General features: G+C 32.3%; 1 protein-coding gene across 16 annotated transcripts in view; it reads right to left on the reverse strand.

Moving 5' to 3' along the window:
- The window catches only part of by (focal adhesion protein tensin), a 572,440-nt gene that overhangs the window by 24,083 nt on the left and 521,780 nt on the right, over positions 1 to 26,577 (reverse strand). For all 16 annotated transcript variants that reach the window (XM_074132644.1, XM_074132635.1, XM_074132643.1 and 13 more), the window contains one exon: positions 25,759 to 26,278. In XM_074132644.1, the coding sequence (XP_073988745.1) occupies positions 25,759 to 26,278 (520 nt within the window). The remainder of the gene's footprint in view (positions 1 to 25,758; positions 26,279 to 26,577) is intronic.

Here is a 26,577-nt window from a genome sequence, read left to right on the forward strand (position 1 = left end):
GAAATGGTTTTTTTATAATTTTTTTTTAACTAGAATTAAGATCTAATAAAAATGTATTTATTCTTGTTAGAAATAAAGTATTTTCAGATTGGTGAGAACGGTATTCTGAAGTCTATATTTACTACATCCTCAATGGACGTTTCTGCATAATTAGTGAACCTTTAGCCTAAGAAGAATTCTTCTTTACTTTACCAAAGACGTACAAAAATACAAATGTTTTAATTATTAATAAAAGAAAATGACGTTCAAGCGTAGGGACTGAAGCATCCTGGTCAGGGTTACGACTTTCAAATTTAAATCCTAGGAAATGACTGTAGGTTACCATGATTGTAGGACCATGTGAGAAATATAATATATTGCAATGATCAGTTTTCTCGTCAAAGCAGCTGTGCTTAAGTTTGGATAAACTTAAGAAACGCACCAAAACAAACAATCATAACTAAAAAATACACTTACAAAATGACAACTCCAATAGATTTTACGCCTTCAATAGAACCGTTTCAATCAAACTCACAAGAGGAAAAATACCCACTAGAATAGCGTACATCCTGGCGCTATGTACGCTTGCAAGTGTGACAAAGAAGGGAAGGGGGAATCTCTGGACGTGGCGGCACCTTAAAGCAAATCTACGTCTGTGTATTCCTCTCCATCAATGCTTGACTGCCTTCTCCCCTCATCGCGCTACTTCATTCCTCTCTCAATCACTCTCTCTCTCTCTGGGCAGTCTAAATAAAGTTCACTAGTACAGAGCTGGCACCATCACGACATCTAAAAATAGTAAGTCAGTCTACTCCAAATTGGATGAGAGATTAAATAAAATAAACGAATAATATATTGGCCACTTCTATTTGAAAATATGAGATATTTTTTAGTCAAAGAGTAACAAAATCACGACTAAATTGAAATTTACGTATACAGAGAGATGGTTCTTACTTATTTCTTATTCTTTCTTGGCATTATGGAGTGGCCTGGCCTCCTCAATTTTCTAATTGAAGTTTTGAGACGTATTAAGGTTTTGCAGGGTAGGGTTGTCGGCCTTACGCACAACCCCTGATCCAATGGAGGAACTTGGATTTAAAGGGGGAAGGTATAATCCCTTTGCCGAAGAAGCTATCTCCAAGGGAAGGTAGAGCTCTTGGGTGTGTTGTGTACGAGCCTTAGTGTGCTTGTTTATGTGAATGTGGCAGTTATTTAATTATGGAAGTACAATGTTTATGGTGAGTTTTAACTAATTTTATGGACATACTCTTTACAAGTCAATGTCAAAATAAATTTCAAGCATTGTAGGTACATGAAACTCTTTACACTAAACTTAATATCCCAGAGTACGATAACAAATATTGAATTAGAATTAATATTAATTTTTTCAGTCTTAGAAAACTGGTTATAAAATATATTGTTTTCAAGAAAATGTTTTGAATTCTAAGGACATCTCTGGACAAGCCCAAAAAATATTTGCTAAGTAAGAAGACAGTGGTGGGCTAAACATTTTATTACATCCCCAAGGTTAGGTAAACAACACTCATCATATCTTGTTGTACAGTTTCTTTGAAAATCTATTAGGACTTTTTTTTTATATGAAGAACTTATATTAACTTACGAAAATATATGAATGTGATTATTAAACTTTTGTTTTTATTGTAGATCCTAAATTTAATGGTGTATAGATTTACAGATGGTGAGTTGGAGTATTACAATTGCTCACACATTGAAGGCTACTCAAATAAACTCTCTTCTCTGAGAAAAGGTTTCGAGAACAGCCACTTAAAACATCCCTTTTAAACTAAGGACTATGAAAAGACTCCTGCAAAATTGATTGTAGCAGATATAATAATAATCCAAGGGTCGTAGTAACATTGTTGATTCCTCCAGCTACAGAGGAGTTTTATGAGGGCCACTAGACAGCAAAGGATTTTTTTTTATTTTTGTTTAAAGTAGCCATTTCTTCAGGGACCTGGGACATGTCCAAACGGATATTTCATCTTATTATCAAACACCTTTTAAACTCGTGACATCTTTAACGAGGAAACATTACTTTAAGCAAGCACCAAAAGAAAAAAATTCCCTTTAATATTTTTAGAGGAAGTAACATCATTGGCTTAAGAGCCTGCCAGATGTAACAATAGGGCAACACGAAATTTGATTAAAAATACCATGTTCGAAGAAATCTTCTCTTATTAGTATCGTGGAAATAATTGGGTTAGAAGGAATCCGAATGAGCATTTTACAAAAGATTTTAAATAAATAAGTGAAGTAATCCGTTGAAGCATTTTTCAATATTAAAAATACAGTATTCTAAAAACTAATAACACTCCCCCAAACACTCTACACAATTAGAAATTTAAATTGATGTTAATAAATAACTTATTGGATTGCTTAAGTCAGTTATGTGCTTTATTTACTAAATGTACAAGTTGTTTGTAACTAAGAGGACAAAGATTATTGTCTAAAAATAAAGGCTACATTAAAAATAGAAATACCAGCACTGCCATAAATTAACTAGTGAGAACTTCTAAGAAACATTTGAATGAAAAGAATAATTTAAACTCATGTAGATGTTTAGAAAGTTTGCAAGAACTTTTATATATTAGAAATTCAATCTATTTGAAAAAAAAACAAAAAAAAGTGACAAAAGTTATTTCTTTGAAGCTTAGAAAAGGTAACTAATATAAATGACACGAAAAGTATTGGTAATAGAATCAGCATTGTTATGAAATAGTATTACTTAGGTGTTATTATTTATACAGATTTGACAAACTGGGTTTATTTTTCAAGTTTATTTGTATTTGTCGATATCCAATTTCAGAAGAACAGATGTTTCATGGATAACATGCTACCAGCGTTGTGCAACACTGAAATTACTTTCAACGTATTTGGGTTTGTGTTTTTACTTCAGTATTCTATATTTTTGGACCTCACCTATTGTGCTATATATTGACATTTCTGTTTTAAATCGATAGCATTATTGCTTGGTATTTAATTTATTTGTTTGAGCTCCATTTATGGATGGTAAAGTTCTAGTTTGTGCTGAGTTAATCACTGATAAGAGGATACAAAACGTTGTTATGCCAAATAGTTTCAAAAAACAAAACTTAAAAGAAAAAAATAAACAATCCTGAAGTCTATACAACAAGATAGCAATTTTGAATTAATTTAAAAAAATTCCTACAAATTATGGAGTTTTTTTTTACAACGCCTTGAATTTTTTTTTTTTTTAAATTTAGATAAAAAAATTAATAAATTCTTGTAGAACATCTTGTTTTTGCCCTCAAAACCTTGAAATGGGAAATTTGATAACTAGTCTTAGCTTACTTCCTCTTAAAAGGAAAAATAGTCGCACTTAATAAAGTTATAGAAACTAATAAGGGGAAGAGATTAGCTCAGTTAATGCACTGGACTCCCAAGCTGATAATCCTAGGGATTCGAATCATGCCAGTTCTTAGATTTTTTTTCTACAAAGGTATCATTCTTACTGCTCGCTGTTTGGTTGCAATTCAAAATAGTTGCTTAACAATATTAATAACGATAAACAAATAATAGTCTTTAAAAAAAATGCAGTAAGTAACGAAATACCACAAATGAAGAAGCGTTGCTAAATAAACTTGTGGTAAATTAAAGTAACACAAAAAGTATTGTAAATAAAACAAACAGCAATAAGAAGTTCCTTGTTCCTCAACCTTTAGCTCTAAATCTAAACAGACTAAGAAAACGAAGAAGAAATGTATTTACTTGGCATGAATAATTAATGCGAGGAATATATTATTGGCGAGAAGAAACCAGAGAATTGGTGAAACAGATCAAAATATTCTCTTTTTCATAAATTAAGAACGAGAAGTTGAATAATCAAACAAATTATCTTCTTCTTTTTTAAATCTAAGGAAACCTAGTAATGTTACGATTTTAGTAACGTTTTGATAAATGGCCATAAATAAAAAATTTCATGAGAAAAAGGTCTTTTTCGTTTGTTTTTTTTTGAACGATAATAGATAGCTCTTAACAGCTGAACATGAATACACTTTAAAACAAAGATTACTTTACGAAATTAGAACAAACAAAAAAGTTGACGGAAATAAGGAAAAGGAATTACAGTAGAATCAAAGAGAAATGCGATTAGCACAGAAACATAAGGTTCAACTCGAAACAAATTTCACAAAAAAATTAATGAAAATATTGATAATACTAATTTAAAAGCTTTGTAAGAAAGACATCTATTAATAATGTAAAGGAGAGTGTGCCCAAAAAATGAAAAAATCTAAGAAAGAGAGGTTTAATGAGGATGTAGGATTTGTCTGGTATAGTACCTTTCAACAGACAATCTAAGCCGAATAAATATGTGACACAATTTAGAGTTAGCATAAAGCATCAGTAGTGTACTGCATAAGTAACATGTTTAGTCAAATTTGGAAGTCTTAACTTTAACAAAATTTTTCTCATTTAGACCAAGTAAGATAAATCATATTAAATATAACTAAAATAAATGTTGGTAAATAAACATAATATTATTTCTACCTGTGCTATCTTGAAGAAGAAGGGATTGATGGTGACGTATTTAAAAGTTCCATTTCGGAAATTCTGCAACTCGAGTTTGCAAATCTATTTCTTGAGACCACAATGCGTTCGTTCAAAATGAATAAATACGTATGTTTCAATCACACAATAAGAATGTTTAAGCACTAAAAAAAAAAATTAAACAAAATGAAAGGACTATATTTATATTTGATAGAACACACATTTGGCTGGAGTTACACCGTTTTCACGTTCCCTTAGTCAACATTTGCAACCATATTTAAAAACATCGTGCTTCAGGTATATGTACATACCATGCAAAAAACATTACACAAAACACATACCTATATAGTTATGTAGTAGACTAGACAATATAGTATACGGTGGGATTTAAATAGACATTGTAGGGCGATCATGTTCGTTTCCCTATAAACTATAATACAGGCATGTTGAAAGAAACTGGTTTACCAGGTCAACCTGGATCTCTCCCTACCCCACTGCTGCACTTTTAAGACTGCACAAGTATATTATTATCAACTCTTAATTGAGACTTGCTCGCAAAGTTGTTGAATTAATAATTATATCAGATGTCCTGATGTAAAATACAGAGTGAATTCTAAGGATTGAGATCAGAATCCTTCAAAACATGTTTTACAAGCAAATAATTCATAAAAGACTTACCAATGTAAATAAAAGAATTTATCCTGTATATATTTAAATTCCATTAAGAAGAAACTCAAAAAGGTAGAGGAAGAGCTTAATTCTGGAGTGGGCTCTTAGGCAGACCCTGCCTGGGTAATTATAATTGGAAAAGATCTGAAGCTAGCCTCGGAGAGAGTGAAAACAGGCTGCACATGTTTAATAGGTTCTTCATGGGACATTATTGACTTGGTAGACCCCCTGAAAAGCTGGGGGCTGATAGCCGGCAAAGCTGTTGTTTAGAGAACATCTGGTTTTAATCATTTAAAACAGCTGATGGAAGAGAGTATACGTATTTTCCTTAAAATGCTACATGAATCACTTCTGAGCACTATCAAAGGTTTTGACTTGGGAGCATGTATTGTAGCGAGACAAAATTTTTTGGCATCAGAAGGGGCTACAACAGATCAATAAAGGTTGCACTTTATTTATTGTACGCCCCCCCCCCCAAAAAAAACCAGTTCGTTAATATAATGAAAAACTTGTAGAAAGATTAAAACACGTTTCCAGAATAAGAGGAGTAAATATTTAAAGATCTTGTTTTTTTTAAAAACATCGATACGATATGTTTTTAAAATTCGGACGGACTTGTCGTTTCTGTTTACCAAGATTTCAGAATTATCTTCATCTAGAGTGAGACTACAATAACAGACCAAAGTAGACCATTTTTATGGTTCTCCATTCAGTTTGTAATATATTTAAGTGAACTGTTAACAATGTTAAATACTTGCTGTGTATACTGTAAATACATATTTTCCCACAAATAAATTTAACCTATTAGTATTGTAATAATTAATACAACAGAGAAAAAGCGCATACAAGAGAACAGTATTATTAGTTGATCAAAAAAAAATGTTGCATGAACAAGGTCAAAGAATTCAATAATTCAAAACATTAAAAGATAAATGAGTAGGCAATAAATAAATCAGAATGAATAAGCATAAAGCAACTTTGAATAAAAAGAGGAATATACTTACGCATTTCATTGAGATATAGATATATATAAGGAAGGCATAATGTGAAAAGGTGGGAACAAGAACAAGTCCAAGTTTTTGACTTGATCAGCCACAAAGAGAAAGAGGAAGACGGTGTGTGAGAGAGAAAGAGAGAGAGATTTAAAAAAATAATCAAATAACAGGAGTAGAGAGAAGCAAATTATATATCTTATATAGAGAAGACAGCTGAAAAGAATAACAACTCAGAGAAAGATGCAATTAGTTGTTTTTTTTGGTCCGTCTTTCTTATATTTTCATTATAAGTAGTTATAGATTGGCGGAGTTGTAGAAAAGAAAGTTATAAAGAATATTGATCAAAGATAGGACACACACCAAACAGCTCGAAGAAGTTGTACATAATTACACACCAAAATACCACCAATATATAAGCAAGTAATTTAATCACTTCAGTGTCATTTTGGAGCCTGCAACTTGGGAAAGAAAACAGAAAACAACAACAACATGAAGGAATATTAATTGATCCAGCTTTGAGATCTTTGCTAATATCTTTTTTTCCCCCCCATCTCCTTCTTCTTTTTCTTTTCATTAATTATCTACTGGATTTTGTATCTTTTATTGGATTGAGTTTTGATAAACAAATTCATCAGTTTCTTTTACTAATTCATTTTAATTTTTTAAGTCTATACTTTAGAACTATTTGAAAGGAATTAGAATTTGGAAAATAGTACATTAAGAGGGTGCTATCTGAATGAAAAATTTATTTATTTAAACCTGGTTTCTTGTATTAAAGATAAAAAAAAAAACTTAAAAACAAAATCTTTATAATTTGTTAGTGAATTTTGAATGAGACGTTTCGAGATAAAGTAATCACTACCTTCCCAATAAAATAACTTCAAATGTAGTTATATATAAAAAATATAGTTATTTTTTCACAAGATTAATTTCTTTAATACAAAAAGTTACAACAAAAGGAAAAGACAATCTACATTATTGGATAAAGAAAAAAAAGAAGGTGGAGTTGTTACCAATTAAAATGAAAATGCAAAATATAAGTCAAGCAAAAAGTCCCCTCTAGCGTTTTGCTATATATTATATAATAATACGGAGAGATTAATAACTAGCCGAAAGGCTTTTTTTCTTTCTTTCTTTTGTTGCAGAAATGGTTGTTATTAATGTAAATAAAGTTATTATTCAAGATTTAAAATGTAAGAACAGTAATAATGATAATAAAAACAAAATAAAGATAATTTATGTTGCCCAAAATGTATATTGTACAATTGTAACCCCTCAGGAAATATGGGCTGATCAATTTTAAAATATAACTTATGTACATAAAAGTTTTGTAAATCTTATGGTGGACGAAAATTTTATGTAAACTTGTCTATGCTGTACACTTTAAAGGCGCTAAATAAACACTCTTTTTTAAGGGAATCACAATAAAATCTTTTAGGTATTTTGGATATGACTTTATAGTTAAAATCATTTAGAACTCCTTAACAAAAACTTACAGTTTAAAAAGTTAAGTATAAGGGTTGATTAAACGCCAAAAGGTACACAAATCAGCAAGTACCCAACATTTCATTAATACTTCATTGATATTATTTAAGTAATTTTACCGCATTAATTTTCATTAATATTTTTTAAGAATTTATTAGATGTCACATACCCTTATGCTGGCCATTTTCATCTACAAAATATTTGTTCAAGTAGCACACCATTTAACTTAGATTGACTGTAATATCTATTTATCTATAATAATCAAACTATTAATCACTGGTGAAAAAGAAAACGTTATAAAAAATAAAAAAATATGAGGCTAAAAAATTCATAAACTTTTTTAAAAATTGCTTACACCAACTTACATCAATGATTTTATTTATTTTTATTTTTAAATAAAAATCGTCGGTTTAAGTTCATTCTTCGATAAAGTAATTGTTATTTTATGAAGTAGTCAATCTGGCTTTATCGTAAATAATATAGTTTTCTTCAATTACATTCTCCATCTAGGTGTTCTTCCCACAATGTAGGTGTTCTTCCCACAATGTTGTGTATATGTAATATAAAATAAATAAGATATGCATATTTTTAGGACAGCTAATTATTCCAGTATTTTACCATAAGTAAAATTAGGGGAACTAAATTAAATTACAATTGAGAAATGAAAGGGAAGGGATTAGCTATGAGGTTAGCATACTGGACTCCCACGCGGAGGTCCCGGGTTCGAATCCAGCAGCTGACCCTTAGATTTTCTCTTCCTAGGAGCTTCTTACAGCTCACTGTCCGGTGATGGACAGTGTTGTCTGTAACGAGAGAACACTGTCCGGAGGCCGGCAGTGCACTGGAAAAAGCTCCGGGCGCTAATGACCTCAGCTGTTGATGCGCCAAAAAAAAAAAAAAAAAAAAAAAAAAAAAAAAAAAAAAAATTGAGAAATGAATAATTGTTGTTGAATAATCTACTTGTTATTAACTGTGTGTTATTTGTCCTCACGAATATTTCGGTAAGACGAATTCAAGACTGAAATATTGCTTTAAATCCTCCGTGATTCAAATTTAAACAGTAGCCGGCTCTAAATTTGTCTTTTTCTAATTTAACATGCATGTATATGTGACAACTTCAGAATCAGAAGAATAATTTGGAATAGAGTTAAAATAAAGTACCTATTTATACGAAGATATAATATACATTTTATCACAATTATAACTATTATGAATGAACTGGCCAGCATAAGGGTATGTGACATCTAATAAATTCTTAAAAAATATTAATGAAAATTAATGCGGTAAAATTACTTAAATAATATCAATGAAGTATTAATGAAATGTTGGGTACTTGCTGATTTGTGTACCTTTTGGCGTTTAATCAACCCTTATACTTAACTTTTTAAACTGTAAGTTTTTGTTAAGGAGATTTTTGTACCTTTTGGACAGATTTTCCTTTTTGTCTATTAGCAAAGTTACATATCTGCTTTACAGATTGGATTTTTTTAAAATTTGGAATAAGCTATTCTATCATTATAACCTGATAAGGTGTTAAATCGGAACCGTAACTACCACTGGAGAGATCTTTTTAAAGAATGGTTATAGTTGCGGTCCCCAAACCATCCTCAATAACAATTTTTTTGAGAAAGCCTTTTTATATAAAATAGGAAGGTATTTGTACGTAAATAGCAAAATTAAACTGCGATTTCAGTACTTCCTTTTAAGAGGAGCAAGAAAAATAAACTGCGATTACAGTACTTCTTTCTAAAAGGCAAAGATTTTGAATCGAACGACAATTCATTGATGTAAATCGGTTCACTCATTGATAATTTTAACGATTGCAGTACTTCCTCTTAGTAGGTGTAAGAGCATGATGGCACTTCACAGCCACGTAGAGGAGCTTTAATCACTTCTTCGTGCTAAATTTTATCAAAATCGGGTTAAGCTTTGTAGAAATATTGGTAATAATAGTTTTAGAAAGGGCCTTATTTGGGTGGGGCAAACTCCCCTCCTTATGAGGCATAGCGTCGAGACTTTTAAAGTACAAATCTGTACAAAATTTCGATTCATTCATGAAAATCGGTTCACGTGTCGATAATTTGAAACGATTGCTATACTTCCCCTTAATAAGTGTAAGAGCAGATCGTCGCTTTATTGTTAGGTAGGGGAGCCCTAACCCTATCATCCTACCAAATTTTATCAAAATAGGGCCAAGATTTACAGAGTAATTAGTAATAATAATTTTGGAGGGGGCCTTACATAAAGGGGGCTAACTCCTCTCCCATTCGATGTACAGGGCCGAGACCCCCAAAAGGCACATCTACATAAAGTTCCGAATCGAATGACACCTCATTCATGAAAATCGGTTCACGCGTTTAGGCGCTACGTTGTTTACAAAAAAGGTAACAAGAACAAGAACAAGAACAACAAGAAGAAGAAGAACAAGAACAAGAACATTTTTTGAAAAAGCCGTTTTTGCTCATTTTCGGCAACTTTTTTCTCGAAACCTATTAGATCTGGGTGGTTGCAAAAAAATTATAGTTATAAAGGAGAATTTGGAGTAAGATTTAAAGAAAATTTGGGAATTTTATCTTTTATAGAAAAATAGAAAAAAATTGTCAAAGTTGGGTGTTTTTCAACGTTACACTTTTTCGTGCAGTTTTTGATGGTCAACCCTTATACAACTGTCCTACCGGACAGTTTTAATTAAGATAGGGCTATAAGAGTCTCTTACATTATGTTATCCTCGATATTCGAAAAATAACTGCATAAAAAAAAAGCCAAAGCATCATGATAGATTAAGGAGTCCCTTCAACTGCCCTGAAAGAATAAGATAATCATAATAAAACATCCTAATGACAATGTTGGGAGATAATATGACAATGGCGAGCTGTAGAAGCTCTCACGAAGAGAACGACGGAGTAATGTCTGGACTAGAGAACAGAATATCTAAATGTCAGTCAGCTGTTTTAACTATGCTTTTTACTAATTTTATTTTTACGTAGAACAATAAGGTATGACAACAAGCTGAAAAGTACGTACCTGAATAACTGAAAAGACTAATAGCCGAAAGCAGCGGAGTCATAAGCAATATTATGTATCGTGTATGGTAACTTATGGGAAATGATTATACTGCCTTTCAACGTTCTATAAAATTATCTGTAAATCATCATCAATTAATTATTTACAAAGTATTGCGGTAGCAGGGAACTTAATGGAAAATCTCTTCAGCAAGCTAGTAAGTTGCAAACTTTGAGAAAATTTGAAGAGGAGTAGATATTAATTCAGTTTTCTGAAATGGCAATCTCAGAGGGGCTTCAAATTGCACTTTTTAAGAATCACTTTTTTTTAGACATCAAATAGGAAGAAATAAAAAGTAACTATAAATTCTTCGCTCTATTGTTGACGCTCCTTTCTATGTCACTAATCAAACCATTTACACAAACTTAATCATTCCTCATTTCATCACACAAGTTGCTGCTAAGACCCGTTACGGAAAATTCCATCTTAACTTACAGTCTCAATCCAATTCACTGAGAAACAACACCTTTCTTCCAGAACATTTCCAGACTACACTTCTAGAACTCTTTCAAGGCCAGTGGCCAAGGTGATCTCCTCTCTGAAGACGAGAGCTAATATAGAGGGCAAAATGTTGTGGCGGGTGTTACCATTCACTTGGACACATTTCCACAAAATTTTCCTCGAAAGTTAGAGGCGATATCCCAGAAAACTGTGAGACCACTCCTAACAACGGTAATTTTGGAAGTGGGAGATGTTTTTCCCAGGGAATCTTCCCAGGTTTTTAAATTTTTTTTCAGACATGCAGCTCGGCTAGGGCGCTGTCAGTGATAATAATCTGTTAGCCACTCTTCAGTGGCCTGTATTGGACGCTATGCAAGTTATAATAAATAGCTTTTCACTAAAAATTAAATAAAATAGAATACAATGTTTTAGATAAACAAAAACTTGAATACCTCCTTAATATCAGAAAAGTTGCGTGAACACACTCTCATCGTGCGATAATCCCTTCACAACTATTTTGGTGGTGTTCATTTTTACTAGTTCCTTCCTTGACATTCCGACTACTCTTCACATTCTGGTCATTCTTCGCTAACATCACCAAGCTAAATCTCCGAACGCCATCATTAACAGGGAAACGGTTTGAACTTCTCCATTAACCAAACTGACATTTAACTAATCTCTGCTTCGCCTATTTTACTGCATAATAAACATTGTGTTATGGAAAAATAAAAAAAGCAGTAGACTTAAATTTGCAGTAAATTTTTCCAAATTTTAAGAAAATCGTCAGAACCTTATTTATTTTTCTTCGTGAAAAACCAATAAAGTCGCTTTCCCGTTTGACAGTTTACGACAAAAACTTTGGTTTGAGTATAATTTTTACGAAAAACTCAATTCCGAAAATTGGACTCGATACATTCCTGTAACTAGAAACATAAGGAAATGTAGTAATAGTTGAAAGAGAAGTTTAATCATCTAAAAGTCTTAAGTAAAACTGCGGTAAACATTAAAACGAAACATAAATTAAAAAAAAAAAGAATATGAAAAAAGAACAAGCATACGTTTTTTATTATCATTGGAACAGAAAGATGAAAGGCAATGTTATTAAATATGACGCAGCCAAGAAAAGATGAACTTACTTATCAAATAATCGTGCAGCTTCTGTTATCACGTTTCTTTTTTAGCTTTTTTTATTTTATTTTATTAGCTTGCCTACTTTTATTATTTATTATGTATTTATAACCTTACAAACATCCCGTTGCTGTTACATTTCTTCAGATAGTAAACAGCATTTTTATCTTAACTGTTTTTATTTTTTTTTACGTGCGCACATTACTTAACTTCTTGTAAAAAGTCATCTCTTGAAAGAGTAGTTTTATTATAATTTATTCTTATTAAGTTTGAAATGTTTCTAAAATACGTTCATCTGGAGATTTTATTATATTTTAACCCTTTCTTTTTAGATATCTAATAGCAAGAAATTAAAAATACCTAAAAATTCTTCGCTCTATTGTTGACGCTCCTTTCTATGTCCCTAATCAAACCATTCACACAAACTTAATCATTTCTCATTTCGTCACACAAGTTGCAGCTAAAACCCGTTACAGAAAATTCCATCTTAATTTACAATCTCAATCCAATCCACTGAGTACAACACCTTTCTTCCAGAACATTTCCAGACTACACTTCTAGAACTGTTTCAAGGCTAGTGGCCTCGCGATTTCCTCTCTGAAGACGAGTCAATATAGAGGGCAAAAGTGTTATCACTCCCTAGGTAACATCTCCACACCAGGAAATATGAAGAAAATTGATGCAATCGTAGTTAATGTATGCTATGAATACAGTTTATGTAAAATTTTATATGGAAAATTAATTATAGAAGATATTGGTAATGTTGATATATCACGTTTCAACAATATTGCAGCTCTATAATTGTGAACCTATTTAATAGGCGGCAAGAAAACTGCTTTTAATAAACATTCCTTTTTGAAAATATACGAGGGTCGTTTGAAAAGTCGGTGCAAAGTCAGAGAGATAACACCACTGTCGCGTATCGAGGTTATGTTTAGTTAGTAGCATCTCTTGGAAGAACACACACCAAGTTTCAGCCAGATCGGTCTATTTCTTTGTGTTTGGCATTCGTTTGAATCGAGGAAGTCGAGTGATTTTCAAAAAATGGACGAAAAAGAATTTCGTGTGTTGATTAAACACTACTTTATGAAAGGCAAAACGCCTCAGGAGACTAAAGAGAAGCTTGATAAACATTATGGTGACTCTGCACCTTCGATTAGAACAGTTTATAAGTGGTTTCAAAATTTTCGGAGTGGCCATATGGGCACAAGTGACGCTGAACGTTCTGGACGCCCTGTTGAGGTTACTACTCCAGAAATCATTGATAAAATCCATGATATGGTGATGGATGACAGAAGAGTGAAGGTGCGTGAGATTGCTAGTGCTGTGGGCATCTCGAATGAACGGGTACATAATATTTTGCATCAACATTTGGACATGACAAAGCTATCCGCAAGATGGGTGCCGCGATTGCTCACGCTTGACCAAAAACGAAATCGTGTGAAGTGTTGCAAGGACGGTTTGTTGCAGCTGTTCCAGAAGAATCCGCAGGACTTTAAGCGTCGTTTCGTCACTGTGGATGAAACATGGATACATCACTACACTCCTGAGACCAAAGAACAATCTAAACAATGGGTTACCAAGGGGGAATCTGCGCCAAAAAAGGCGAAGACCGTTCCTTCGGCCGGAAAGATTATGGCGACTGTCTTTTGGGATTCGCAAGGAATAATCCTCATCGACTATCTGGAAAAGGGTAAAACTATTACAGGTGCATATTATTCATCGTTATTGGACCGTTTGAAAACCGAGCTGCAAGAAAAACGCCCACGATTGGCCCACAAAAAAAGTCCTTTTCCATCACGACAACGCACCAGCTCACACCTCAGCAGTTGTGGTCGCAAAATTAATGGAAATAGGGTCCAACTCGTTTCACATCCCCCCTATTCTCTAGACTTGGCTCCCTCGGACTACTATTTGTTCCCCAATATGAAGAAATGGCTGGCGGGAAAAAGATTTTATTCAAACGAGGAGGTGATTGCAGAAACGAATGGCTATTTTTCAGACTTGGACAAATCCTATTATTCGGAAGGGATCAACAAAGTAGAGCAGCGTTGGAGGAAGTGTATAAGCCTAAAAGGAGACTATGTTGAAAAATAAAAAAGGTTTACCCCAAAAAATTAAGTAGTTTTTATTTTTGCACGGACTTTTCAAACGACCCTCGTATATATAAAAAATAAATTGCAGTATTTCTAATCATGGAATGAGATCCATATCAGATTTTTTCATCCATAAATTTCTAAATTTAATTGAGATTTTTTTTTTTAAGAAACAGTTTTTTTAAGCGTATAACTACCACCATCGAAGATCTAAAAATAAGATATCCTGTCCAATGCCAGAATGATTTCTTGTCTGGTAAAGGAACATAAGTAGTAGTCATGTCAGATTAAATTGATTTATAATACTAGAAAGAGAGCAATTCATATTTTATCAAAGTCAAAAGATTCTAGTTTGATTTTCGAAAAAGAATGTTTAGTCATTAGATTGAAATTAGTTCGAGGAGAAGTGCATATAACTTCCCGTTTATGTTTAGATTAAAAATTATTTTCGTACTTATAACGAAATGTTACCAAAAGAATTTCCGTGCCTGTTAAACATCACAGGAATGTTTATCTTCTTTAAAAATAACAATTTTGGTTTCCTCATTGGTAATAATATAGATATTTCAATTCTATGCCTTACTGTCTTAACATATATTGGATAAAGAAAAATATTGATATTAAAAATGTGATTAATTTTCAAAACACATATTTTAAACCTCCGCTTAATTAAAAAAACAAAATTAAAAAAAAAAAACTAAGCGCGGATGTAAGTTCGTGTATTGATTCATCAAATATCTTGAACCTGGTAAAAATCATGTGAAGAAACCTGGCTATTCCGCATTCACATAATCACCCAGCATCAAGGTTTTTGATCAAAAACTGAATGGGTCTTTTTTTGAGTCAAAACTGTAAACTACTTACGGTTTTCAAGTTCACTGTTTCTTCAAAACTAGTACTAAGTCTCCTTCTGCCATGCACTTGTTATAATTATTATTAACATGAATTTCTAGCGAGCTTGATCCTTAAGTAATCCCTCAATAATATTATTTACATCTAAAATCGACAAGGCTTATAATTATTACAAGAAAGTCTTAAATAAAGTTATATTGTCACGTCAAAATCACAATAGCACTAAGTTTAAATTTCCTAAAAGAAGTAACATTTTCAAAATCATTTATTCATAAGTAGCAACATTCAATTTAAAAAACAGCCTAATTCCAAAATAACTTGTATTAAGCATTAAGAAAAAAATTATTAAACACAATCTAATTTCTTAATCTCACAAATCAGTCGCCAAAATGTGCAGTAAATAGCTTATCTAATTTTCCTTGTAGAAGCTCACTTGATTTTTTGAAAGCTTACTTTACGGTAGAAAATAGAAAAAATAAATGGTTACAGTACTAACAGAAGTTTTTCTTTTAGCGTAATAAATGAAATGTTAAAAACGTTATCTGGGTTGGAATGAAATTATTTGTATTAAAATCATAGTTAATAAATAACTGCAATAATATAAAATATTACTAACTTTTAAATTGCACGGAGTAATCTAAGTACGAGTTTAACTTAATAGTAATCTCTTTACTAAAACACATCGCATTTCATACATCTTCGTCACACTAAACTTGTAAACTAAAGCAGAAGGTTAAATTAAATAAAATCAAATGCACCGAATAATACCGATGATTGCCGACTATATTCGGATAGTTACAGTTGAAACAGATTTTGGAAGGTAACAGCCGGCTAAGGCAGCATGGGTTCTAACCCATGTAAAATCTTTGTGTTAGTGAGGTAATTCCAAGAAAATCGGTCACTAACACAAAGATCTTACATGGGTCAGAACCCATGCTGCCTTAGCGGGCTGTTACCTTCCACAATCTGTTTCAACTGTGACTAGCCGGATGTAGTCGGCCGTCATCGGTATTCTTCGGCTCGATTAATATTTAATTTTTTCTTTTATTAGTTTGTTGTATCGTTACAGCAACGCATGAGGTTATAATCTTGTTGTTTATGTTAATAAAAGTGATTTGAATTAATAGTTTATCCCAGGATTATTTAACCAACTGAAAAAAAAATCGATGTAATGCCAATCATTTAAGGTACAATAAATTACTATTCTAATAAATGTGTTTCCAAAAAGATGAATTTTAATTTTTCTCTCAACGGTATGCAATACCGGCAGCACCACAAAAATTTGTTCAATCTCTAAGATTTTTCTTCCAAATGAATGAAAATTCACCTATATATATATTCTCTTTCAAAATCTGATCTCTAAATACTATTTAATAAAGCCCTTACAAGCTGCTTTTTACAACTTGGTCTAAGGCTAGAATTTGAGTGGTTAATAAAATTCTCATGATTCTTTGCTAGTTTTTTATTACTGCCTTAATTGCTTAATGTAAACCCTTTTCTTTGTTGACAGTTAATTAGATTTTAGTCAGTTAGTTCAGCTTCTGTTAAGTGTTCGACTGATTTCTAAAGCAATGAAAACATAGCAATTTTGATCAAGGAGATACCATCTAACATAAATATTAAGTTCTGCGAGATTTTCAATTATTTCTAAGCATGTTTTATTTTCTGCCAATCTGAGCTTTTACGGATTTTCATCTACACGAGAGAAGAAACCATCATGACATTGCCCAGCATTGCTGTTTCAACACAATTGAACACGTATTTTTGTAAGTAATCTCCAAACCGGCACTGAATGAATTATTTTTTGAATATTTCGCTACGATTTAGTTAATTGGTGTTGCACAATATCTCTATCGCTTTTACTGAACCCATTTATCTGAAATATTGACTTTAAATAAGGAAATTCAGGAAAGCCCTAAAAATATGTAATTGGCACCTTTTTTAATGTAGAAGCCTCCTCTTATGGTTCTTCTGGGTAGGATTGCAGTCCCTACGCCCAACCTCCGATTCAATGGAAACCTAGTTTTAAAGGGTTACTCCAAATCTACCTCCAAGGGGAGGTAGCCCTTGGGTATGTAGCGTGTATGAGCCTTAGTGCGCTTGTTTACATGTATGTAGTGTAAGTGTACTGTATCTCTACTGTATACTGTGTATGGTGTAGCACTGTGTTAGGAACCCGTGGGATTGCAACATCTAGGAAGCTGCATGCAACAGCGACCCCCTGCGGGAATAAAGTTAATTTAGTTATTCGCAATGTTTTGATGAATGGTGAGACAATGGTATTACATACAATAATACCAGAAATACCACATACGCTAAAATCAATGATAAAAAGACTTTTAAAATATGTAAAAATGAAATAAACTAAGATAAAAATTAAGAGCATCATTACTCCTTTCTTTACCTTTTATATTTCTTGACTCACAGTCGAAGCCATATCAAACTAAGAAAAAACTAAAAAATTATTGTCTCCAAATAAATTTGTATTAAGTTTTATTATACTTAAGTTCTATGTCTTAACATCAGTTGATTATTGTAGAACTAATATATTAATATAAATGAATGAACAACATATAATTTTAATATGAACTCACTTATGTATCCAGTATGGGAAGTACTCAAAAGCTCTCACTCATTGATCTTAATGACTAGCCCGTTATAAATGAGGCAGCTATTATAATGATAGCGAGGAAGAACCGGACATATTGTTAATAAATATTTTTATTTTGCCAGTAAAAATTATAATTATTGTTAAAACAGGCACATTTTTCTCTTATTATAATTATTGTAATATTAATTTTGTCAAATTAGTTAAGGTTTAGTCTTAAATATCTAATCTGCAGTTCAGCTTAAATGATTTTCGTGTAACTTGGCATTCCAGATGTAGGTAACTAATCTCGACGAGAAATCATTAAAGAAATTATTGCAATATTTCTTCTTAAGTGGTAAAGTAAAATGAGCATTGTAGAAAAAAAGGTAGGTTTTTATATGACATTAAATGTAAAAAAAAATCGACTAGATCTGGAATAAAAGATAAAACATGGTTACTGAGATTAGAGTGTAGATGGAAAGAAATCTTATCCAATTTCAATGAACTACATACATTGGAGAGATTCTATACATGGATTAGAACTCTTGGACATGAACGAGGAGGTCCTTTATACATCCAAACCTACATATAATCCTTTAGGAATATATCTTGTTTCTTGTCTCACTATAATCTTTTCTGGCTTAATATCTTTGGCAGATATAAGAAATAAATTGGTTAAAAAGAAAAACAAAGTTTGTTTTTTCGTGGAAGCAGATTATTCAAATATGATACAGACTTTTTTTTTTTTTGATTACGACTATAAGTTACCATATTTGGCAAAAGTACATACATATGCACATTTTAAAAAATAAAAAATATTTGACGTGGGCGATGGAGCTATGTAGGTGGCAGAGTAATATAGTTGATCAGCAACTTCCATATAATAATATCTTTTATCAATGAATACTAAGAAAATATGAATGTAAAGTTTATTATTATTTATTGGTACATGTGGAGGGGTTTCATTGCGTAGGATTGGATTGTCAACAGTGCTAAGACTGTACCACTTAGTAACTAATGTGGGCATAATAGTTTCCCAGTTATTAATTATTACTAACTATTGCTTTGCATTTTTAATAAAATTAAAACGTTTAGTTCCTTACATGTCAAATCATGTAATATTAACAAATTCCCTAAGAATAGGTCTGCATTTTTAGATTTTCTCAGGCTAAAAAACTAGTAAAGATACAAAATCTTGATTAATACCTTTGTTTGTTACTTTCAAAGATAATGAACGAAGTAATTTTTCAAGTAAAAATGGAAAAACCAATATGCAATTCTTTGACTATCGAAACGTTCAATTAACATTTTCCAAGTACGTCTCTGAAACAAATTATTTTATAAGATGTTTATAAAAAAAAATAATCAGAATTTACGAAGAGTTGGACTCTTCTAAAAAATTACTCTTTGTCATGAAGATCTTTAGAGATAACAGGTTACTTAAAAATATCTCAGTGTTTAAAGTAAAATTTACTTATTGTTGCATTGTGCTAACATGCATGTAACAATTTCTTTTTTTCCTGCTTGAAGGACATTACTAACACGAAAATGGTGTAAATATAATGTTAAACATGTTAAACGTGCCAGCTATTAAATTAACACAAATGATTTTGAAGGTAGCCACAAAATTTAATGCAGACATTAAACAGATTAAAAAACTACTTTCAACAAAGTTACCTAATATGTCATTTTTCTATTTTGTTTTGTATGTTTATATCTGTGGGATGGCTTCATAGTTGATTACAAAAAAATGTGGCTTATAAGAGAAGATCTAATAAGAATTCACCATTGGGGTTAGTTAGTTTAAAACCATTTCAAAGTAGATAATTGAATCGTCAGTTTTTAAAGAGTTCCCAATTTTAAATGTTACTCTGCTGAATTAACACGCAATTAAGACAGTGAGATTTTTTACCATGTTACAGTTGTTTTATAAATTATTGAGGATGTAGTCGGAATAAAGTCAGTATAAAAAGTACAGCCAGCACAAAAAGTAGTACAAAATCGGTAACGGCATTAACTGACTGGTCAGCAAGAATTGAAATCTCTAGGCCAAACTTATTAATCTACTTATTGATCATGGGTGAAACTTCGATAAAAATTGCGTGCTACGAAGAGCAAAACCAAAGATAACACCTGCTGATTCTGTGCCATAGGATCAAGTTAGAAATAAACTTGACTTTAATGTTTCAATGACTCAAACTCTAAATCTATAAAAACATTTCCGTGCACCTCTTTTGAGTTATCACCATAACGTCGGAGGAGAATAAGGGAAGGAGCAGCTATTTTTCGGTGGAGTACACTATACTTCTAAGGAAAGAGCGATCTCTCTGCTGTAAGACCCCTGAAATTAATTAAAAACTCCTGTAGAAGAAATAGGCAAATAATAAAAATGGCTTAGCTAAGTGATTATTACAATGGACAGACGCGGTAGTTTACTAAATCCAAATTCTGCTGGGCTGTCCTTCAGAGAACATCACATCCAGGGGCTGATAGTGCACTGAGGCTCTGAAGCTAGCTCCAATAATAATGATGATACATAGTACATAAGTAATTAATACTGTAAAGGAATCAAAATCATAATATAGGATGAAACAGAGGAAAAATGAACTTTCAAACCATCTACGAAGTTCCTCTCTTCAAAACGAATTTTCCTAGAAAAGATTTTCAAATGAAAGTCATATCTATAACGCATGTTTACATGAAGTTAAAAGAAAATTGGATAAATTGACCAAAAGAAAGAAAATGTCAAATAAAATATTTTCACAATGACAGATGAATTAGGGAGGTAAAAAAAAGAAGAAGTGTTTACCAATACAATACTTCCTCCTTTTCCGTTTAGTAAAAGGAATCTAAGAAAGCAAAATAGTAACAAAAGAAAAAGGAAAAAAGAAACAAACAATTTTCACAAACACGCTTATACAAATACTGCTTACAAACTATTATTATTGATATTTATTTTTTTGTGTCTTGTTGAAAAAAAATGCTAATTGTAAAAGAACTTTGCAGAATACTTTTTTACTTCTTCCTTTTTGGAAACATTAAATACGTTTTTAGGAACAGAAAATCGATAGATTCATTAAAACAAGAGGAAACTCAGTAAAACAAAGCTAGATTTATATTTAAACTGTAAATGAGGAGTTTTCAAAATACGATCGATTGTCTACAGCTCTTTTAAGGCTGTTTATTATTGGCCAAATAATGGTTAAGCTAGTAAATAATGTAGAGCTGTTTAATATTATATTAATAGGGAATCCTGCCTTATAATTAATTCCATCTGCGCCTTTTTTAGCTCTTCAGATCCCTACTTTTCAAGTTGATTTACAATGCGATGAATCTCATAATTCAATGCTTAGATTCCGAACTAACAATGGGAATTTCCATTTTTTTTTTACTATTAGTGTGAATACCATCGCATTGCAACGTAATCTATAAGATGTATTTGGTGTTTTCATGACTCCTAGTTCTTGGAAAGATAGTACGGAAGCAAGGACTGCATATTTATGAACTTCAAAAGGAAAGGTCGTACGAACCAGGGCCGTTTATAGATGAGTTACGGAAAATGGAACCTTAGGTGCTCAAGACGTATGGATAGCGTTATTTAAAAGGGAAGATTGACATGTGTTGACATTTTTGAAAAACCAATAAAGTTGTAATCAATTTCTTGGAGTAGTCATTACAGAAAACAAAAACAAAAAAAAACATTTTATAAGCGTGAGACAGGGCAATTGATTCTCCTCTCCCAGGTTGTCCAAATATCCATCTATTTTCAAAATAACTGTAGATGAGATCAATTAAAAAAAAAACAATACTTTTACATGCTCAGCAAGCTACAACAGACTACACATACATTACTCAAGAGAGCTGGTCAGAAGAGAGGATGGTATACCCAGCTTTCATCAGTAGACAAGACACACAGATGTACTCTGCTGTACATATACGTACGTACGGGACCGACCGGTTTGCCTTGGAAGCAATGCGAGACTTGTTGACTGCCTATGTGACAACGAACAGCTAAAGCAAAACTCTACTTGTAACAGACCATGTGTTCTTTATAATGGTACAAACAGTGGATTTGATTAGTCCATTTTTAAAATAATGTTGATCAAATTGAAATTTTAAGTTAAAAAAAAATGAAAACTAGGACACATTTTATTTTCATATTTTTTTGAAGTTCAAATTTGCAAATGGAGAATTGTAGAGAAGTTAACCATGTAATTCAATCAAGTATGAAGAATTCAGTTTTTAACCTTCTAAAATAAATAATATGGGACTTTATTTTTTATTTTAAACTACTTTGATTGAAAAATTTCCACACATGATACAAGAAAGAAAAAGTCGAGTTCATTGAATGACCTCTCCATATACGTCAGAAGCACCCAGTTATGACTAATACTTCCACACCTAACGTCTATAAATATTTTTTATTTCAAATATATATACATTTTTTTTAGAGAAATGAAGGAGCTTAAGTTAAGACTACTTCGCTTCAATCTATACGATGTTTCGAAAAATACAACTGTTTTTTTTTTTTCGATTAAACCGTTTTAAATAAACTCAAAATTGAAAATCTATTCAGTAAAGTCAAGACACTTCCGATACTGATTGTTTTATCAATATTTAAACTTTTAATGATTTCCCATTAAAAATAAGTAGGGGTACTTAAAACTGATATTTCCAGAGAAAACTCAGAATCGATAATCTATACGATTGCAATAGTTGTTAAAATTTTGGCAGGGTGAGTTCCATATAATCACTTGCCCTGAATGAGACATTTATATAAGTAAAAATAAATTACGTAGCCAATCAAACTCGATATACTAACTGAATGCAATAATTTTTCTGCACAGGAGGAAAACAATAATTTTCCTGCACAGGAGGAAAACATAAATAAATAAAATAATTGATAAAATCCTATTTGAACAATTACACAAATAATATACAACTAAAATTACGTTGCTATAATTTTTATAAGGAGTTCTGGTATGTAATGATAGTGAAATTGCACGAAGTAGATTGTATGTGTAAATTATATTATGTATCTATTAATGTATTTCATATTTATAGCAATTTACTTCTATATATAAGAACTAGTGAAGCCCGGCTAGGTTGGGATTCTATTCTAGGAAATATTTCAATTTAGTTCCAGGTGTTTCATAAAAATTAATTTAATTGTATGAAAATGTTATTTTCTTTGGCTAGTAAATTGTTGACAATATTTTAACAATAATAACTAATAAATTCAACTAAAATGCCAGTTTATAAACTATCATTTAAGAAAAATAATTATTGTATGTTCAACAAAAGTTTGATAAAGATTGTATCTGCAGGGTAAAAATTTTGAATTCATTATTCCCGATTTTAGAAAGTAGCAAAGGGTATATTTTGTTTTTCTATTTGGCGTGGGAACAGAAGCTGGAAGCGGCAAACTTGCTCCTGCTGGATCTGGTTAAAAAAAAGGGCGATGTTTAACGAGGCCGACTCTTAAGAGAATGTAGGTCGTACGTACGTATATATGAAGAAGGAGTGTGTAGGTATAATGGTGGGGAGGGGGAGAGGGAGCCTTTATGGACGAACGGCGGGTGGGTTACTGTTAGTGCGCGCACACGTGTTCTTAGATTAATCGCTAACCTCGGCCATAACAGACAGGTGGATGTCACCAAGAACCACGTGTCCTCGTACACGGCGTGTACAAGGCCAGTTTAACTGGATAACTGCTAAGAATTAACCATGCAGAGCGGATGCCAGGTGATCGACACACTTTTTTTTTTTTTTCCAAAACCATCATCATCTATTTTTCACTCTCCTTACAAAGTCGGTCTGTCTCAACTATCTCACACAAACAGCCTCCTCTTTAAGAAGAGAACAATCTCTTTCTAGCTAGCGACAGTCATCTTCTCTTTTTTCTTCTCGTTTCCAGCAGCACAAAACACGCCCGACCCCGATATATTAACGCTATTATTAGCACGTTGTTGAAATCTATTTCTAGAACAGCCAATAGGGACGCACGCCACTAAACTGTCACCCTTCTTCACTTTTAACATAAGAGGAATGAATATCCTCTATGGAACTAAGAAAGAGTTATCTGATTTTCTATTTTATTATCAGGATGAAATCTATGAACTTAGTAAATCCGAAGTATTGATAAAAACATATTTATATATATTTTTTGAAGTGCTCACAAACACATGACTTGATTTTAAGGCATTTCAATTACTGACATTGAACTGTAACGCTTAAAACCAAGAAAATGTTTTCATTTATAACAGTTAATCTAATAGAAACATAACCTGCGCCAATTTTAACGGGAAAAATGTTTTAATTAAAATATATAAAATAAGCTTTTATCATTCATTCTAAGTTAAGTGAAAACTTTGCTGAGTCTTTTTAGAGAAAAGTTATAATAAATTCATAAAAGTATCCTATAAAGCTAAACTTAAGGTTAAATTTGTTTTTGATCAAATTTATGTTACTAGTAATGCTTTTACAGTCCCTAAAACTGTATGAGAACCTTCAGACCGGCAACTATTTCTACTGGGAAGTGACAGGAAAATTTATCTGCCACAAATAGTACAGAGTCCAAACGAAGATTAATGGAGCAACATTGGAAAAAATCATTAAAAATCGGAAAAAAAACAGCGGATTTTGGAAGATATATTAATTTTTAGTGGAGACAATATACTTATCAAAACGGAATAATAAGTTCATGCTTTGCATTTTTTTAATTTTCACTACACGAAGTCTGTGCATTAAAATAATTTCGTTCTTATATAGGGGACTAATAAAACATGGACTTTCAATTTTAATTCAATTTCTAAAACAACATGATCGATCCCACTTTCTCTATCTCTTTTTTCACTAAAAATTAGAGAAAGTAAAAAGGAAAAAAATCTGTTTTTCAACACCCACATATCACAACCCAAATTTATAAATTCTCTCACGTCGTAGGAGTCGATTACAAATAAAAAAATTAAAAAATTATTCAATAAAGCTGCAATTTCTTCGGATAGCTCTACTTAGAAAATTCGAAACGTTGCCCACGAAAATAAGTTTTCTATTGATGTTTTACTCTAGTGTAGAACAGTTAAACGCACAGAAGAAAATTACTTTTAAAAAGGCTTTTGTGGTCGATTAATTAAAACTGTCCGGTAGGACAGTTGTATAAGGGTTGATCGTCAAAAACTGCACGAAAAAGCGTAAAGTTGAAAAACACCCAACTTTGACAATTTTTTTTCTCTTTTTCTATAAAAGATAAAATTCCCAAATTTTCTTTAAAATAAAGGGCAAACCCTCCTTTATAACTGTAATTTTTTTGCAACAGCCCAGATCTAATAAGTTTTGAGAAAAAAGTTGCCGAAAATGAGCAAAAACGGCTAAAGGAACATGAGGATTTTGAAAAGCCTAAAAAACCCTTAATAGTTGAGTCCTCTGTCTATAACTGGAAGGCACTTAAATGAAAGACCCAAATTTGAACTTTCTTTGTTTGTTTTTTTTTATAATTTTTTAAGAAAGGGTTGATATACACTTTCAAATGTTAAAAACCACTCATTCTTTCTCAAGGGATCTCAAAAGTGTAATTCCGATGAAAACGCACGTTTTGATAATTTTAAAAATTTGACATTTTAGCGATAAATTATAAAACAGAAGTAATTGAAATACTCTAGTTATCATGATTTTTTTTTTTGCAATACTTACCCAGTTTCGAATTTAAAAAACATATTTTTTGAATGGATCACACTGTGCATGGCCAAAAAAAATGTAAAATAATAAATAAATAAAAATAGCAAATAAAGCGTAATGAACAGCCATAAAAAAAGGGGTTGGGCTAAGATGATAGGGTACTTTGTTATCTAGGACATAAGATCGATATGGATATAGTCTCTTTTTGTGAATAAAAGGTCATACATAATAACTTGTGTTTTCTTTTACATACCCTTCATGAAAATCTGGTGAAGACTGTTGCTGCCTGGAATACGTAGAAGGTGGAGAAGAACCAGCTTTCCTAACTAAACTGGGACTGGCCAAGCCATATGTAAATGGTCGGCTATCCTGTCTAGCATGATATGGTATCTCCTCCGAAGAGGATGAAGTAGGTGGCGGTGGATCTGGAATATCTCTCACTGTCATCAACATGTCCGACAACAGTTGGTCCAGTTCACGATGTTGCTCCAGGACCGTTGCTGATTGACACAACACTTGGTTAGTCTGTACCGGCGGTGGTTGTTGTTGTTGCTGCTGCTGTTGTTGTTGTTGTTGTTGTGACTGCTGATGTTGATGCTGCAAATGATGATGGTGGTGGTGATGGTGATGATGATGTACCAGACCGTTGCCAGCCGACGATATGCCAGAGTCCATGGACACGGTATGCGGACTGGCAATCACTTCCTCCTTTTTCGCCACAGTGGCGTACAGAGATCCGTCCAGCGGCCCGTACGTATGGTTCACCTCCGCATCTGTACAGATAAGTTACACAGACACGATCACCAAACAAGATATAATACTCTCGAACTACTAAAATGAGAGACCTACTCACTTCACTAATACAACTTCTCTCTATCCCCTCCATTGTGACCAGCCCTACTCTCCCCCCCGGTTCGCATACAACAAACTATATAAAGAGCCCCCCCTGTTAAAGACAACCCCCACTTAAATACACGGCGGCCTCTACGACCTTCCTACACTACAGTATACAAAGAAACCAGGTCTCTTTACCTGACTTATACGCAGTCGCAAACTGGTACATAGTTTCCAT

This window comes from Rhodnius prolixus, unplaced genomic scaffold, assembly GCF_049639745.1.
Source record: "Rhodnius prolixus isolate KJV_2025 unplaced genomic scaffold, Rpr scaffold_4, whole genome shotgun sequence".
In the NCBI taxonomy this organism is placed as follows: Eukaryota; Metazoa; Arthropoda; class Insecta; order Hemiptera; family Reduviidae; genus Rhodnius; species Rhodnius prolixus.